Source organism: Maniola hyperantus, chromosome 5 (genome assembly GCF_902806685.2).
Source record: "Maniola hyperantus chromosome 5, iAphHyp1.2, whole genome shotgun sequence".
Lineage (NCBI taxonomy): Eukaryota > Metazoa > Arthropoda > Insecta > Lepidoptera > Nymphalidae > Maniola > Maniola hyperantus.
This window is the reverse complement of record NC_048540.1, coordinates 14,522,106-14,539,122: the sequence shown is the minus strand read 5'-3', so window position 1 is coordinate 14,539,122 and position 17,017 is coordinate 14,522,106. Positions and strand designations below refer to the sequence as shown.

The following is a 17,017-nucleotide window of genomic DNA, read 5'->3' as shown; positions in this document are numbered from 1 at the left end:
TTACGGCAGTGAAAGTACAAGTCCTTCCTAGGAAGTTCGACAATCGAGCGGCACGATAGTGAATGCCATTGTTATCTTCCAACTATTTAATGATGGGCTCTTATGTGAGTCTTCTCTAGACTAGATACCAATTATCCAACATCTTAAACAACAACGAGGTAAAGTTGCCGTCAATCAATGTTTCTGAGGAAATTATTTGTCGTGCACTCATCTACTACCCGGCTTCGAAAAGGTACTTTATGGACAAGCACATCTATTTATGCTGTTGATTCGCTGTTTAAATATTTTCACAGCCAATCAAATGGCAGAATTTGTTGACGATTAGGGGGCAGATTCGAGAAGCGGTCGACACACCCTTCTGCAATGCCTTCCGTACGGCCTTCAACAGGGAAAAATGGCGTAACATCGTAAAGAAGGTCGAGGGAGCCACGATCCTCAAAATTGAGGGACCGACGCGAAAGAAGATTTCTATGTAACCATGGATGTAATCTTCAAATAACGGAGTCGGTACACGAAGTTGAGCCATTTTTCACTGTCCCAAAGAAAGAACAGAAATAGAAACAAGTTTTATCACAGACGAACCACATTCATGCACCAGTAAGATGATATAATTAGGCGGAACGGGACTTTTGCTTGTTTTTAGAGCTATTTCGCTTCAAAATCTGAGAGACGAGACGGTCCAACTTCCTAGAATTTGCTTCAACGAAACGCTCGGAAGTAAAATTTTAAACTTTGAATGTTTGCATATTATTCAAAATCAACGACTTCGCCAGCTTTATGCGAAATGATGATACCTATATATTTTAATGGCATTAACTGTATGTCTGATCGTAGTTTTATTTGATTTGAAGAAGATTTGAATCTGAAGAGTAAACCAATTTACAACAAGCTTCTTTTGCTATAATCCGCTAAATCTAAATTTATAAAACGAAAAGGTGACTGACTGATTGATCTATCAACGCACATCTCATCATTTCAGCCCGATCCTTCCAGTGGTTTGAGCTATGCGTTCATAGATCAGTTAGTCAGCTTTTCTTTTTAAATAAATGTAAGACTAGCTTATGCTCGTGACTTCGTCCGCATGGACTACACAAATTTCAAACCCCTATTTTACCCAATTTTTAAAAATCCATTCTTAACGGATGCCTACGTCATAATAGCTATATCTACACGCCAAATGTTCAAACCCCACCCTTTGCACTATTGTCGTACCCTACTCCTATTAGTTGGAGGGAAAAGGGAAATATTAGTCATCACGATGAACTTAGCTAATATTCTTTAAAAAAAATCAGCCCGATCCGTCCAGTAGTTTGAGCTGTGCGTTGATACTGATAGATCAGTCAGTCAGTCAGTCACCTTTTCCTTTTATATATTTAAACTAGCTTATGCTCGCGACTTCGTCCGCGTGGACTACACAAATTTCAAACCCCCATTTCACCCCCTTAGGGGTTGAATTTTCAAAAATCCTTTCTTAGCGGACGCCTACGTCATAATAGCTATCTGCATGCCAAATTTCAGCCCGATCAATCCAGTAGTTTAAGCTGTGCGTTGATAGATCAGTCAGTCAGTCAGTTAGTCACCTTTTCCTTTTATATATTTAAATAAGATTTAGCTCACAACATAACATAGGTATTTTAGCCGCTAGGCTTTCCACGCCTTCTGTTTGCCGCAACTAAAGGGTTGAACCTCAAAATGTGTTTCGAATGTCGTCTCGAGTGGGCCCATTGTTGTGTGCCGTTGACTTTCTGCTGCGAGCTGCGACTACACTACACTACTTATACGCACCTAGCTTGACAAGAGGTAACAACGGGGCGAACGCATTGTTTACTATTTACATTTTCTAGTTTCTACCCAACTAAATCTAATTTATATACCTAGGTACGACGTTGGCGAGGATTTTTAAAATTCTCGTGAAAACTCTTTGATTCTTCGGGACGAAAAGTAGCCGATGTGTTAATTCAGGGTATAATCTATCTTCATTCCAAATTTAAGCCAAATCCGTCCAGTAGTTTTTACGTGAAAGAGTAACAAACACACACACACATACACAGACACACATTTGCCTTTATAATTAGTAGGATTAGTAGGATTGCTGTTTGTGTGAGCTGGGCTCACTTAAGTCACGTTACCTAAGAGATGGACACTATAGTACAGTGTGTCCGAGATCGAACTAGCGATAATTTAGGGGTGTCTTTTACAACTCATTACCACACCATCTGAAACCATTTTTTAACATTTTTTTTATTACAAAGCATTTTTGATCGAGTTATTTTTACGTTTTACATTATTGTTAGGTGTATAGCGATAGAGAATATTGTATGCAATCGAATAAGAGCATTTTGAGGAGCTATACAGCCACAGACTTTTAAGTTATTACATTTTGTTTTTGTGTATATATTATACACAAAAAAATTAATGGGTGCCTGGGATTAAATCCCGGCCTTTTATTCGCGGAGAATAGAAGGCCGATGTCTTAACCACTAGCATATTACTGCTAGCCTAGTTAGTGGATGAGAAGTCTAAATCTGTGCCTATCTATAATTCCAGATTCATGGGCGTTTGCGTACACGAGGGTCAACTGCACGCTCTCACGGAATACATGGAGGGCGGTTCCTTAGAGCAGTTGATCCTGAGCAGGCCTCCCGAGCCCCTACCTCAGCCTCTGAGGATATCCCTCGCAGCCGACGTTGCTGAGGGCATGAAGTACCTGCATTCATTAGGAGTCTTCCATAGAGATCTTACTACTAAGGTAACTATAGCACTATTTATCTTAGAGCCAGTGGCGTGCACAGGAGTTCAAGCCAGGGTATGCATTTAGGTATGAACTTATTTTACGGCAGGTTATAATGAAAAATAAGCATTGATTTATTACAATGAGGGTAAGCAGTGCGTTTATGCTTCTATGAGCTGCACGCCACTGCTTAGAGCAATTGGAAACCTGGGAATCCCCCGAGGATATCCCTCTCAGCTGGCAAATGGCATGAAGTACATGCATTGTTCAGGAGATTTCCATCTTACTACTTCATAAAACTTGTGAGCTCACTATTTGTAAATATTTCCTAAGAGTCATTGATCCTTAGGGTTCTTCGTGCTCCTCCTGAGAGTTCAGAAGGAGAAAAGAACCAAGAAGTTCAGGATTTCAGGTAAAAGTTTCCCAGGGAACCAACCGATTATATTGACAAAACCTTGGACAAATGTCCTGGGTTGAGTTAGAGATTCTTTAGTTATAAGGCCCGTTATAGTAGGTACCGTTCCTTTTGTGTCTTTCCATCAAAATGTCGTTGCTTTCCATAGTTGATTTGGCTAAGCTGTGCAGATTTTAGTGTGGGAAAACACCAAATTATAGGATTATTAAGGCCCCGAAGAAAAAGCTGTTAGGACGTCCGCCTTCTAATCGGAGGTCGGGGGTTCGATCCCGGGCGCGCGCACCTCTAACTTTTCGGAGTTATGTGCGTTTTAATTAATTTATTATCACTTGCTTTAACGGTGAAGAAAAACATCGTGAGGAAACCTGCATGCCTGAGAGTTCTCCATAATGATCTCAAAGGTGTATGAAGTCTACCAATCCGCACATGGTAGACTATGGCTAAAACCCTTCTCACTCTGAGACCCGTGCTCTGTAGTGAGCCGGCGATAGGTTGATCATGATGATGATGATGAAGGCCCCGATCGTTTACATTTGGATATCAGCTTACACTCTGTTTATTTATTTTTGTGTTGATACAATAATGTTAATAATAACTTGTTATTGTTTTCAGAATGTACTATTAAGGAAGCGACCGGACGGCGACTACACCGCCATTGTCGCTGACTTCGGTCTGGCCGCCAAAATACCTCATCCGATGTAAGTTTATTTTATGTCTTCAATCCGGTATTCCGTACCACACTATACTGCTCTTCTTTGTCGTATCACTCTTGGCAGAGCGGTCGTGGTCATCACGAAGCAACGTCTTTGAGGGCAGATGTTATACGCCTCACGAGCATTCGCCATTTCTCCCTGCTGGCCGACAGCCTGGTACACTCGTGCAAAGGACCGCCCACAGCAGACTTAATTTGGTCGGTCCATCGCATGGGTGACCTTCCTCGTCCTCTGGTGCCCTCCACCTTGCCCTGCACGACAAGACGCTCGATGGAGTCACTCTCACGCCAGGAGAAGTGTCCGAAGAATTTTAATATGCGACTCTGTACTATCGACGAAAGTCGTTTTTTAATGCCGAGTTCTTGGAGTATAGAGATGTTGGTTCGAAATTCGGTCCATGAGACTCCTAGCATTCGCCTCCAACACCACATCTCCAGAGCATCAATCTTCTTCTTCTCGACCAGTCGCAAAGTCCACGTCTCCGCAGCGTATAAAAATATGGGGAAAACAAGTGTTTGAACGAGCCGGATCTTCGTAGTTTTTGTAATGTTCCTGTTCTTCCATATTTTCTTCAGCTTGTCCATCGCAGTTCTTGCTATCGCCATACGTCGTTTTACTTCTTCACTATACTGCACTTGTCAAAAAATAGACTTTATACTTTGATGTTAGATTTTTTACACATTCATTACCTGTTATCTCCCAAAGCCACCATGATCCAAACAAACGTTTCTCCCAGTGTTGGTAACAATACGCAGAGAGACTTCCAGCTTTTATAAAATAACGAAGGTCTAGCACGCGCTGGCTCTCTCTATACCTATTGCGTATAAGTAGCATCGCTATTACTTCTAGCCATCGAGATAAATGACAAGATATGCCCAAGCGAACAAAATTTTTACGGTTTTGGAACCAAATAAATCAGCGCCACCTCTTACATACTAATGAACGACCCGTTTGAAATCCAAAAGTCACTGAGGTTGCATTGGTGCTAAATAAACATTTTAGGACCAATGAGTTGGTGCCATTTTGCTTGTTCAATGGCCCTGAAGTAATATATAAGTCAATGCTTCTAGCCGTAGTGCATAACCGATAATTACACAAGTATGAAGTACGCACAATCTACGCAGCGGGAAAGCGAGGCACGCTATTTCGCGTGCGAAAAGCGATATCGTGTGGCGGAGCGGGTCATTTGTCAAGTTTAGGCAATTTATCAAGGCGGGTAATGTGGCAAGTTGGCAACACTGGCAAGCACCACAACACAACCCTTCACTTTTATTTACGACGCCTAAACGAAAACGTTCCTACGCATAAATTCTTATCTCATGTCCCATGGTGTAGGGCTAGGTTTTCTGGGAATTTTCATGTTGTGCTCAACGTTAATACAACGCACACCGTTACAAATGATTATATTTATGCAGTGTCCTGACTATCAAAAAGAGTACCTACAATAGTACCTACTTTGAATAATTTTTTTAACTGTCGATTTTTTGGTCGTAAAAGTCTTACGGCCAAAGATCTGTTATTGATGGATCAGTGCGTTCCGTATGAGACTACATCGTTAGATTGAAAAATACGATGATATTATTATATTACTTAGACCTTTGACCACTTAAGCACCAGTCCGAAAGGGCATGGGGTCGAATCCCACCGCTGCCACCATGTAGTAAAACGACCCATGCAATACAATATTTTATACTAAGTAGGTAACTACGTATACAATAACTACGACGAATTATAAATTCTAAAATGTAGTTTTATAATAATCTTTTTTTTATATCATAAAGTACTGACAGCAGTACTTTACTAATATTACAATCTAACCTATGAGAGAGGCTAATAAGTAACATTATATTAACCTAAACTTATAAACTAATATAATAATCTGATTTTGGTTTGTTTCAGCACCGGCTACAGATTGCCGAGTGTCGGTTCGCCCTGGTGGATGTCGCCAGAGTGTCTCCGGGGCCGGTGGTACGACCACCGCTCCGACATCTTCTCCTACGGGATCATTCTGTGCCAACTCATCGCCAGGGTGAGTTATATTCCAGCATCGCTACAGATTGCCGAGCGTCGGTTCGCCCTGGTGGATGTCGCCAGAGTGTCTCCGGGGCCGGTGGTACGACCACCGCTCCGACATCTTCTCCTACGGGATCATTCTGTGCCAACTCATCGCCAGGGTGAGTTATATTCCAGCATCGCTACAGATTGACGAGCGTCGGTTCGCCCTGGTGGATGTCGCCAGAGTGTCTCCGGGGCCGGTGGTACGACCACCGCTCCGACATCTTCTCCTACGGGATCATTCTGTGCCAACTCATCGCCAGGGTGAGTTATATTCCAGCATCGCTACAGATTGCCGAGCGTCGGTTCGCCCTGGTGGATGTCGCCAGAGTGTCTCCGGGGCCGGTGGTACGACCACCGCTCCGACATCTTCTCCTACGGGATCATTCTGTGCCAACTCATCGCCAGGGTGAGTTATATTCCAGCATCGCTACAGATTGACGAGCGTCGGTTCGCCCTGGTGGATGTCGCCAGAGTGTCTCCGGGGCCGGTGGTACGACCACCGCTCCGACATCTTCTCCTACGGGATCATTCTGTGCCAACTCATCGCCAGGGTGAGTTATATTCCAGCATCGCTACAGATTGCCGAGCGTCGGTTCGCCCTGGTGGATGTCGCCAGAGTGTCTCCGGGGCCGGACTATGACTGCATGGCACTACTCAGCTTTTATTGGGACTCAGGCTAGGATCGAGACCAGCGTGGCCGTTAGGACGCGTGTCTGAGATTCCATGTTTCCTAACTTCAGGGCTTTTTGCACGAGCCACCGCAGGGCGATTACTGACAATAGGCGATAGCCATTCATTGGTACTGATTTTGAGCACAACCTAATTTTAGAGTATTCGCATCCCCTTCTTACTAATGTAATATGAAAAGGACAGACGCAGTTTGACAGTTTTAAATTTTAGATGGTAAAACCCGTGATTTTAGCGCACAGTCGCGAGCCTACTGTTTAAATTTGTAGCGTGCACTAAAATTTAGAGTCTTTAAATGTAAAGTTCTGTCCCTTTTTAGCATTGTTAAAAAGAATAGGATGCAGATACTCTAAATTTAGTTTAGAGAAAGACAACGGAATCGGTGCCAGTGATCGCTTGTAACTGCGAACGTCAATGGCACAGTGTTTGTTCGTCAGGTGGACGCGGACCCGGACGTGCTGCCGCGCACGGACAACTTCGGCCTCAACTACATGGCGTTCGTGGAGCTGTGCGACGAGGACACCGTGCCCGACTTCCTGCGCCTCGCCTTCCATTGCTGCATTGTGAGTGACGACTCTTGTATCCACGCTCTTGTGACCTGTACCACAGTTCACGACAGACATGAAACTTGTAACAAAACGTCGAAGCTTCACCTACACTGGCAGGCGGCAAGTGTTGCCAACATTTGACGCTAAGTAGGCTATAAGTATCTTTGATTTCACATCACCCATAGCCTAATATTTGACAGACGTCGACGGGCGCGATTGCGGTAGAATGACAGCTACAATGTCACAATCGCAATCACCTCTGATTAGATGACGCTCGCTCACTATTGGCTACAATGCATTGTTGCAACAAGAGTCGCACAAATTCAGCCAATCACAACAATTGAGATTGTAATAATGATTGATGCAGGTTTTACGAAATCGCCCTACGGGATCAAACCGAGAGTTTCCTCACTCTAATTCACTCCACCTATACCATGTAGATGTTCTACGCAAATATCTGCACGTATGGGATTTTTTCTGAGATGCTACACACGCATTTTGGATGCTTTGGACCTTTCGTACGCGTTCGCACGAGTCAAATTCGTACCAAAACGCATCTAAAGGGTGGCTAGCCTAAAAGTTGTTAATCGTGCAATCTTTTTGATATCTTTTCCTTCATGAATTTGTGATTACATTTGCCTTTTATTTAAATGAATAAAATAATTTTGCGTTTTGCTTCTTGGTTGCTGCTATGTTGTAAAAATGCAAATCCAAGTCGATATTTAAATGTCCAAAACATTTTTAAAAGTGGTTCATTTACCAGTAACGGACTTGTTTTGCGTCATTTATTAGCATTTTTGAACTTTAGAGGTGTTCTGAATTGGTATGTTTCAGTATGACGCCAAAGCGCGGCCGCTATTCCCCGAAATAGTGAGTAAACTCGCCGAGGTGAAGGAGGGCCTCGACGACGCCGCGTGGGAGTGCCACACGCCCAACAACTCCTACGACAGGTTCGTGCGAACATTCACTAGTTAGGGTCAACCCACCACATCCCATGGAGCCATGGAGCCACCTATCTCGTGGTTATATGTCCCGAATCGCGGGAGGGGCTTGGTGCATTCCCGAGGCGCCATCTTGACTCCCTATAAGTTGTTTAATATCTTTATGATTATGTGTTTCTCCCCTTGCTGGGGCAGGCGTCACACATGACGGAGATCCCCGCAGACCGTCGTAGTTCTGCTTAATATCGGGATTCGCTTCTGCTTCCTCGCTGTCCCTGCGTTGCGTTTTCCTCGTCTTCTCAATTTCATCCTCCTCGCTGTCCTTCTCTCCGTTCCTCCCTTCATCGCCGCCGCACATCTGACCCGCTCCGCCTCCTATGCCACATGTGTGCGAATTCCACCTAGTTAGGGACAGTGATACTAGTTGGGGATAAGGATACTAGTTGGGGACAGTGGTACTTGTTGGGGACAGTGATACTGATGAATATCGCTCGAGGTTGAACGGTATGTTTGTTTGTTAGCAGCGACTCCGCGGACTCGTCAGGCCCACGCTCGTGCCCCGGCCTGTCCGCGTGGCGCCGCCCCGCGCGCCTGCGCTCCGACAGCAGCCCGCACTGCCGCGACCACCGTGAGTGCCTTTCATTTGCCGTTTGAGGTTTATCCGAACTGTTGTGACGCTACAAGTTAAGCAACTTAGAATGTATTTCAGCTTTTAAATTGCTGTGGGTGGTAATGTTTGTTCGAAACAACTGTTAATGGTTCATCATATTATGTCAATTATCGGAGCATGTCTAATTAGTTTAGAACCTGGCTAGGGTCTCTTGCTCATGAGCAGGTACAAGTGTGAAAAACATTGGTGGCGAGCAAGAATAGTCATCAGCAAAGTCATTATTCCCCTTCCTTACAACAGTGTCGCTGCGCGTCGCTGCCCGTGTCTGTTTTGAAACGTAGCGCGTGATTTACTCGTGAATATAAGGGCTTCGGATGGTCACGAAACCTATTGGATATATTCCGATAATTGTTGTTCAACGAGGTGTGGTTTCGTTGTCAGACGCGGCGGCGCATCGGCGCTCGCTGTCGGAGCTGGAGTGGTCGTGGCGCGGCGCGGGCGGCGGCGGCGCGGCACACCGCTCGGCCGGCGCGCTGGTGGCGCCCGCGCCCGCGCCGCCGCGCCTGGCGCGCCTGCAGCGCCTGGCGCACATCATGCTGCTGCGCGACGCGCACGCCGCACCCGCGCCCGCGCGCGCCCTGCACTCGTTCCGCGGCGTGCACAAGATCCTGGAGCCGGCGCGCTGCAGCTCGGGCGACGCGCCGCCCAGCCCGGCCGACGAGCCGCGCGCGCTGTCGCTGCCGCCATCGCCCGTGCTGGCGCGCCGTGACGACGAGCTGCGGCGCCGCGCCTCCTGCGAGAGCGGCATCTTCAGCGTGGCCAACGAGGACCCGCCGTCGCTGGGCGCGCTGTGCCCCTGCTCGCTCATGGGCTGCCACCGCTGCTGGTGGCGGCGCGGCGCGGAGGGCGAGGCGCGACGCCTGCGCGTGTGCGGCGACTGCCTGCGCGCCTACGACGCGCTGCTGCGGCGGCGCGTCGAGGAGCGCGCGGAGGAGCGGGAGGAGCGCGAAGAGCGCGGCGCGTGGGCGCCGTTCCTGTGCGGCGGCGGCGGCGCGGGCGAGGCGCACGTGCTGGCGCGCTGCTGCTGCGCGGCGCGCGCCTGCCCCGCCGCGCCGCGCAGCGTGAGCGTGACGGACAGCAGCGAGGACGCGGCGTCGCTGGGCTCGGACTCGCTGTACGACGAGCGCGCGCCGCGCTCGGCGCAGATCGCGCGCATCGTGGAGTACTTCGAGCGCAAGGGCGGCGGGCGCGGCAAGGGCCAGTACATCGTGGACGTGCGCCACCGCGACGACGGGCGGCGCTGCGCCGCGCGCCTCACCGTGTGCGAGGGCGCCGTGCGCTCCAAGCTGCCGCTCTTCGACAAGAAGTCGTAGCGCGCCCGAGCGCCCCGCGCCGAACGCGCCGAGCGCGCCGACCTCCACTGACTGACTAAAATAAGCATTTTTGTTGAACGTTAAAATGATCGTAAAAAATAGTAATATGTAAAATCTCTATTCTTAAGTTCTGATTTACAAACGAGAAGTAGTGCCACTATAATAAACTTTTTGTTAACTTTCTGCCGAGCTGGCAGTTCTGTACACGACTTGGCCTCCGAGCCATGTGTGCAGTACAGAGTTGCTCCTTCGATATTATGTCATTCGTGTTAAAGAAATCTTCCGCGTGAAGCGAATGAACCCTCGACACGTCGCGGCGTCGGCTGACAGATGTACTTTTTTCATACTTAATTTGGTATATAATAATAAGTTATAATAATATTTGTTTACATATTTATAATTTATATACAGTATTACACTACTACTTGCCAGTTTATGTAAGCTTGTAAATAATATGTTTCAAATTTAATATTTAAGTAAGCCGTAATCATTATAATTGTACTATATTTGCAAATATTTTAGCATTTCGTGAACTAATTTTGTTAATAAGTTACGATTATTTTTTTGTAATTATAGAGACTTAAAGTAATTTTGTTTACGCTACAGTGAAGGCAGAGTCATAGAATTCTTTTTATTTCTTAAATCCACAAAAATCTATTTATTTACCTAGATGTTTATCTTAAAATTTATTGTATACTATTGCGGGGCGAATTCGTCCTAAACTAAAATTAATCTTTAAACTAAACTACTTTTATCGAAAAAGATGTGTGACTACTCTTAATGTAACTTTGACGTATAAAACTCTCTAAACGTGAGGAGCTGCCGAACAAAACGGTGTAATTACACTTCTGCTCATAACGATCTTATCTTTTTTCTTTGTTCCGGACGTCTGTGGCCCATTGAATACCAATCTGTACTCATTTCCAAGCAAAATGCCCTAAAACTGTACTGAAATTGAGTCCAACGTTCATGATTTCGTTTACTGAATACAAACTTGAACTCATTTCCAAGCAAAACGGCCTAAAACTTTGCTAAAATTCAGTCCAAATTTCGTGATTGGGATCAAAACGATACAGGTAGGACAGTGAATTTTGAACAGGTTTCATTCAATTTTTTGCTCCTTCTTTAAAATTGTAATTCGTGCAATTACACCACGTTTTCCGCCAGCTCCTCAGTTTAAAAATTAAACCGTCTAAAGATTTAAAGGTCTAATCAATGCCAATCCGGCACGAAAGTCCATATTTACACCAACAGCAATAATAACTTTAAGTTGAATTTATTAAAAGTTTGCCAAATTAAAACGATGTAAAAAAACTATTTCTGAAGAGACAAATATTTTATCAATATATTTGCAAAGAGTAACTCGATTGTTATAACATTTAGGCCAATACATGTGCCAATGTGTATGCCAACACCTAAAGGTTTAGCCCACGGTTACAGCGAACATAAATGGTCTAATAGCAATGTCTAACACTAACCGTGCATTTACATGTTCGCCATCGCGTCCGGCTCGCTACTCGCCGTTACTGTGACTGTCGAGTGCGAGACTAGACAATGAGGAAGTTTCATGGCAACGTTCGATAAAATTTTCCTAGATGGCGCTGAAACCTACTACCATTAAAGATGAAAAATATTACCTATAACTATATGAGCTATGCTTTAAATTTTTAAATTTCAATCGGATGCAATAATAATTAATTACTTCTATTATAATTCACAGATTTTGTTATATTATTATTATATTATTTTTCATCTTTAGTGGTGGTAGTATTTAGCACCCTCTATGAAAATTTTATCGAACGTAGCCTAGAAACTTCCTCATTGGTTAGATGAATGACAGACGTCTCGCGTCGCCCTTCGTTCGAATGTGTAAATGCACCGCATTGGTCTTAATGTAAAAGGTAATATTTAAGAAAAAGGTTATTTTTTGTATATACTGTACAATACCATGTGTCAAATCAGTCTCCAAAATAAAATCGAGTGCTAATCAGATTTATTGAATCGATTATTTTCGATCGATGATTTTTATTATGGTACAAATTCTGGCTTGTAACCAATACAAATAACGTTATACAAGTTTATAACACGTTACTTACGTTGGTTCAACGTTATAAACTTAACGAGTTGAACCTAAATGGCAAAACGGTGTAAATCACTCGCACCATTTTGCCGTTTAAGTTAACTAAAACTGGTTCATCTAATCTTTTTCACAACTAAAGGTTATAAGAAAACTATTTTTGAACTAAATATATAATATAGTAAAATCAAACCCAGTGTCAAATGTGGCATCCAGTGACTATTGTTAATGTATTTTTAACATTTGTTATACAATAGTAGATATAGATCACGAACAAAATGACATCGCACAAGTGGCCAGACGAACAAAAATATTGATTCAAAATTAAAACTTAACACCTATGCAGTAAGTCTAAATTTGACTAATTTGAGATAAGGTCCATCTATTATTTTTGCTTACATTTTCGGGTCGCTTTTGAAGCACTTATTACCTACAAATCCTATAGATACTCATATTGCTGATTTTTAATGACATTGGCGCCGATTCTGTTGTCTGTCTCTAAACTAAATTTAGAGTATCTGCATCCTTTTCTTTTTAACAATGCTAAAAAGGGACAGAACATGAACTTTACATTTAAAGACCCTAATTTTTAGTGCACGCTACAAATTTAAACAGTAGGCTCGCGACTGTGCGCTAAAATCGCGGGTTTTACCTTCTAAAAATAAAATTTAAAACTGTCAAACTGTGTCTGTGCTTTTCATATTACATTAGTAAGAAGAGGGTGTGAATATTCTAAAATTGATTTGTGCTCAGAATCGGTAATCACTTGCAATTCCGTTGCGGAATTTCGGTTGAATATATTTTATTAAATTGATATGTTCTCTTATTAATTATATATTTTCTTCTATCATCAAATCCCTTTTGCAATTTTTTTTTAGTATTCATAAGAGGAAATGGTTTCATTTCTTTTTTCTAGAAGCTCCCAAAACATGATGGGTTTTATAAACTAAATAATTCTAAAAATTAAAATCTAACTCAATCTTTTTCCATATTTCCATCTTTGTTTTTTCGTCAAAATAATTGATTCAACATAAAAACTTTCAAAACAAAACGATATATTTTTGTAAATAAAATCATAATAATATCTATATTTTTTTCAATATTGCGAAATACAGTAATCGTTTTTAACATCATCAGGGTATCTTTACTGTAAATAAATTCAAAAAAATCATTATATAATTAAATACCCAATCATAATCTTGAAAGTAACGTTTACTCTAGAATGATATAAAATCGAAAATGGAAATAATCATCTGTGCCAAATAAAAATTAAATATTGAAAAATCAATAAAATCACATATTCACTAATATATTTAACTGTCTATGTGTCACGGGCAAAACTCGTTGGATGCGGATGCGGACATTTTCCAAAAGAGTTGATATTGCAAAGAATCAATTCTGGTCCAAAATCACCAACTGAATCTAGCCTTCTTGTATAATTTTGTACTGTATGGCGCCCTTACATCATATTAGTCCCGCAAATTGCTAATGCACGTGGCCGCCATTTTAGTGACGTCAGCACTAGACTGAAGATGCGAGCGGATGGTATAGTTTTACTTCAATATGACATAAAATGACGTCGTTTCGTTGTTAAAATGAGACATGGTTCCAGCGCAATAGCAATTTGCGGGAGTTATATTAAATAATAGTAAAGGCCTGCACAGACTAGGAACAGTCCTCGGGGTAATTTTTGTCCGTCAAAATAGATCGCTTACAACTGCTTATAATGCACACGAGGGACTAAAAGTGCCCCGTACAAAATGTCCCCCGAGTAGCCGAAGACAATGACAGACCGGCGGGGTGATTACGTATCTCGACTCTCGCGACAGGCTTGCGACAGGCGTAAATCTCGCGATCATTGCTGTCAAACGTCACATGTAACAGCGGCTAGAGAGAAACAGCAATAGCCACAAAGCAAAATAAGAAGAAGAGAGACAGCAAATGAACTGTCGCATTGCAACTGCTGTCGCGTTGCTGTCGCTACTGCAAAGTTTTACGTAATCACCCCGCAGACAAGTGCGTCAAGGTACACAACGGATTTTAGTTCGCGTTGAGCGCCGTGTGCGTTGAGTCCGTGGCAAGTTCTCGGCGGACATTTTATCTACGCTTCGGAGATTTTTGTCTTCCGCTGACAAAAGTCCCTCGTCTGCGCAACCCGCAGGCCCTAATCAATTACTCAACCTGGGCCACTGTCCAGGTAGAGTTTGCCCAGTAGACATTGCCCAGATTGCGCACTTTGCCCGTAAAATATGTATATTGTATAGTTGGTGTTGAAACATAGGGCAATCTTTTCATTTACCTGAGAGCAATTTTATGTCCGTCCAAGGCGTATGTAGGATTTTTTAATCGTATCCTCTGACATCTGATTTTATTAATGCAGTAGCATTCTGAGTGGTAAATCCAAACTACTGAGCGACTAGATTAATGCCGTTTTGAAATCAGTCAAAAATTTACAATGGTCACTAAAAATGATAACACTACCCGAAAAATATACCCGTTCCGAATCTGTTATTGTATCGATAAATGATATCGAATCGGTTATCGGTATGCGATAGTCGCTTATAAGTTTGGAAGCCTATAAAACTTTGAATGACGTCAATTCGACATATTTACATAATTTCTATTGGTCAGAAGGTGCATCCAGACTATGTAACATAATGTGAAACATGTTATACAACCATGTTTGAAAATAACATTTTTAATGGTTTTATAGCACTTTTATTAGTAGTGTGACCATGTCATGATATATAGACATCATTTTAAATCAATTTGAATGTGTCAGTCAATAATTTTTTTTTACATGTAACATAATCTGCACGCACCTTTATTGACTTATTCGCATAACAATAATTGAAAAAGTGCCTTTCATACAAAAGGTTTTAAAAGGTATGATTTTTTTACAAACTGTCATCAGACTGTAACATAACTGCTTTTTTAATACAATCGGAAAAAACTACGCGATTCTGACTAAATAACACAAAATTGGGTAGAATTAAAATCATGGAAATATAAGATGTTTAGCTTAATTATTTATTAATAATTATTATACATGATATTATACTAACTAATAAAAATGTATTATTAAATCTATGACCGTCGGTAGTTTATAAATCTTTTTGTCGTGTGACAATACAAATTAGTGTTGCCCGTATACTAAAGAAAAGACTAAGGAAAAAGATGGATGGAGCGTTCATAAAAGTAAAGCCAGGCCTGCTCTGCAACTCTGGTACGTCTACCGTCTATCTTTTTCTTTTTGTCTATGTATACTACTTATATTGTTGTATAACGCGTTCATCCAATAAGGTTATAATTATATAGAAGTAATATATTATTTGTCAGATGTACCTGTTATTTGATACACCTATGCTGATGTAGATATTGTGCAATAGACGAATAAAGAGATAATTTTGACTGATTCGCCGACGGAATTGTGAAAAAATGTTTTATTTTAAAAATTGCGAAGGACGAACAAATATCAAGGGTGCAACATCAAATCATTACCACTATTATTAGATGCGAAAGTCTCTCTATCTGTTACCATGCGCTTAACTGATTGACAAAATTTGGTACATAGATAAGATAGCTTGTTCTCGAAAACGGAAAAGCTTTTGATTTTTCGGGATAAATGTAACCTATGTCAGGTTACATTTAAACTGGAAAAATCAAAAGACTTCCGACGGAATTTTCAAAAACCTAAATCTAAACGGGTACAAAGTCGCGGGCATCATCAAATTTTCACAATTTCACGGCTACAACATAAATGGTGTAACTTTTGTCAATTATTATTATAAGTAAATATGTATTTAAGATTGGAGAGTGATTCAACACTAACACTGACTGTTTATTTTCTGTTCGCAAGACAAGGTTACACCCAAGCCAATCATATCAGTTTGAGAAAACGTTTAGTAACTAGTTATTTTTGGTAATAAATCTACCTAGATTTAAAAATGCATGAGTGATTGAAAAAACCTTGTTCTACATCAACGGTTTTAAAGAATCTTCTAGACAAGCGCGCCTTAGGTCTACCTTAGACCTCAACATTGTTTTTATAATGCTTGATTATCGTCTACCGCAAGCCTAAACTTGCAATAAACATTTAAAAACTTCTTGAAAAAGCAAGTTGTGCCAAAACAATATAATTTTGTTTGATATTTCCATATTTTCAAAATTATTCACTGTTTGACAATCACTCGTGTATTTTATTATTAAAAAATAAGTTAATGCGTTTAGTCAACATCATATTAACACATTTCAAATTTCATTTGAAACTAATAATATTTATGTGGTCACGCCGAAATTGTCAATATCGTGATATCGATCTCAATATGAGATTGATATCACGATATTGACAATTTCGGCAATTTTTTGAAATACCTGTCAAATGACACTTGAAAAATAAAGTTTGCAAGGAAAATACTTGCATGCAAAAGGTTTTTTTCTAATTATTTACTTAACTTTGTTTTTAATTTTGTAATATTGTAATTTGAACATTATAATAACTAGAAAGTCATTCCTATTCTTATTTTAACTGTATATATTCTTGACTGTTGATTTTATTGTGATGTTGACTATACGAATATAGACTAATGATTCTGGTTTAGAGATGGTTTCACATTGAATCTATACAATACAAATTGAATATATGAAAATATCTTAAATTTTTTAGCACACAACATTCTCTTATATTCGATTTGAAATTTATAGTATATGTGATAATTAACTAATAATGATAAGGTCTTGTTTACACTATGAATACTGCTCGACCGAGAATAGTACACTCAACAAGGATAACTAAATGGCTGCATTACTTTAGCGATTCGGTTGCGACCAGACACCGAATTACCGGTAATTTTTCGTACCGGTA

The 17,017-nt window shown here is 41.6% G+C and overlaps 1 protein-coding gene across 1 annotated transcript in view; it reads left to right on the top strand.

Moving 5' to 3' along the window:
- The window catches only part of cdi (center divider), a 155,108-nt gene extending 140,026 nt beyond the window's left edge, over positions 1 to 15,082 (top strand). Inside the window, exons 3-9 of the mRNA XM_069498832.1 lie at positions 2,548 to 2,749; positions 3,759 to 3,844; positions 5,759 to 5,888; positions 7,042 to 7,167; positions 7,987 to 8,102; positions 8,618 to 8,721; positions 9,145 to 15,082. Of these exons, the coding sequence (XP_069354933.1) occupies positions 2,548 to 2,749; positions 3,759 to 3,844; positions 5,759 to 5,888; positions 7,042 to 7,167; positions 7,987 to 8,102; positions 8,618 to 8,721; positions 9,145 to 10,076 (1,696 nt within the window). The 3' untranslated portion in view covers positions 10,077 to 15,082. The remainder of the gene's footprint in view (positions 1 to 2,547; positions 2,750 to 3,758; positions 3,845 to 5,758; positions 5,889 to 7,041; positions 7,168 to 7,986; positions 8,103 to 8,617; positions 8,722 to 9,144) is intronic.
- The last annotated feature ends 1,935 nt before the right edge of the window (positions 15,083 to 17,017 follow it).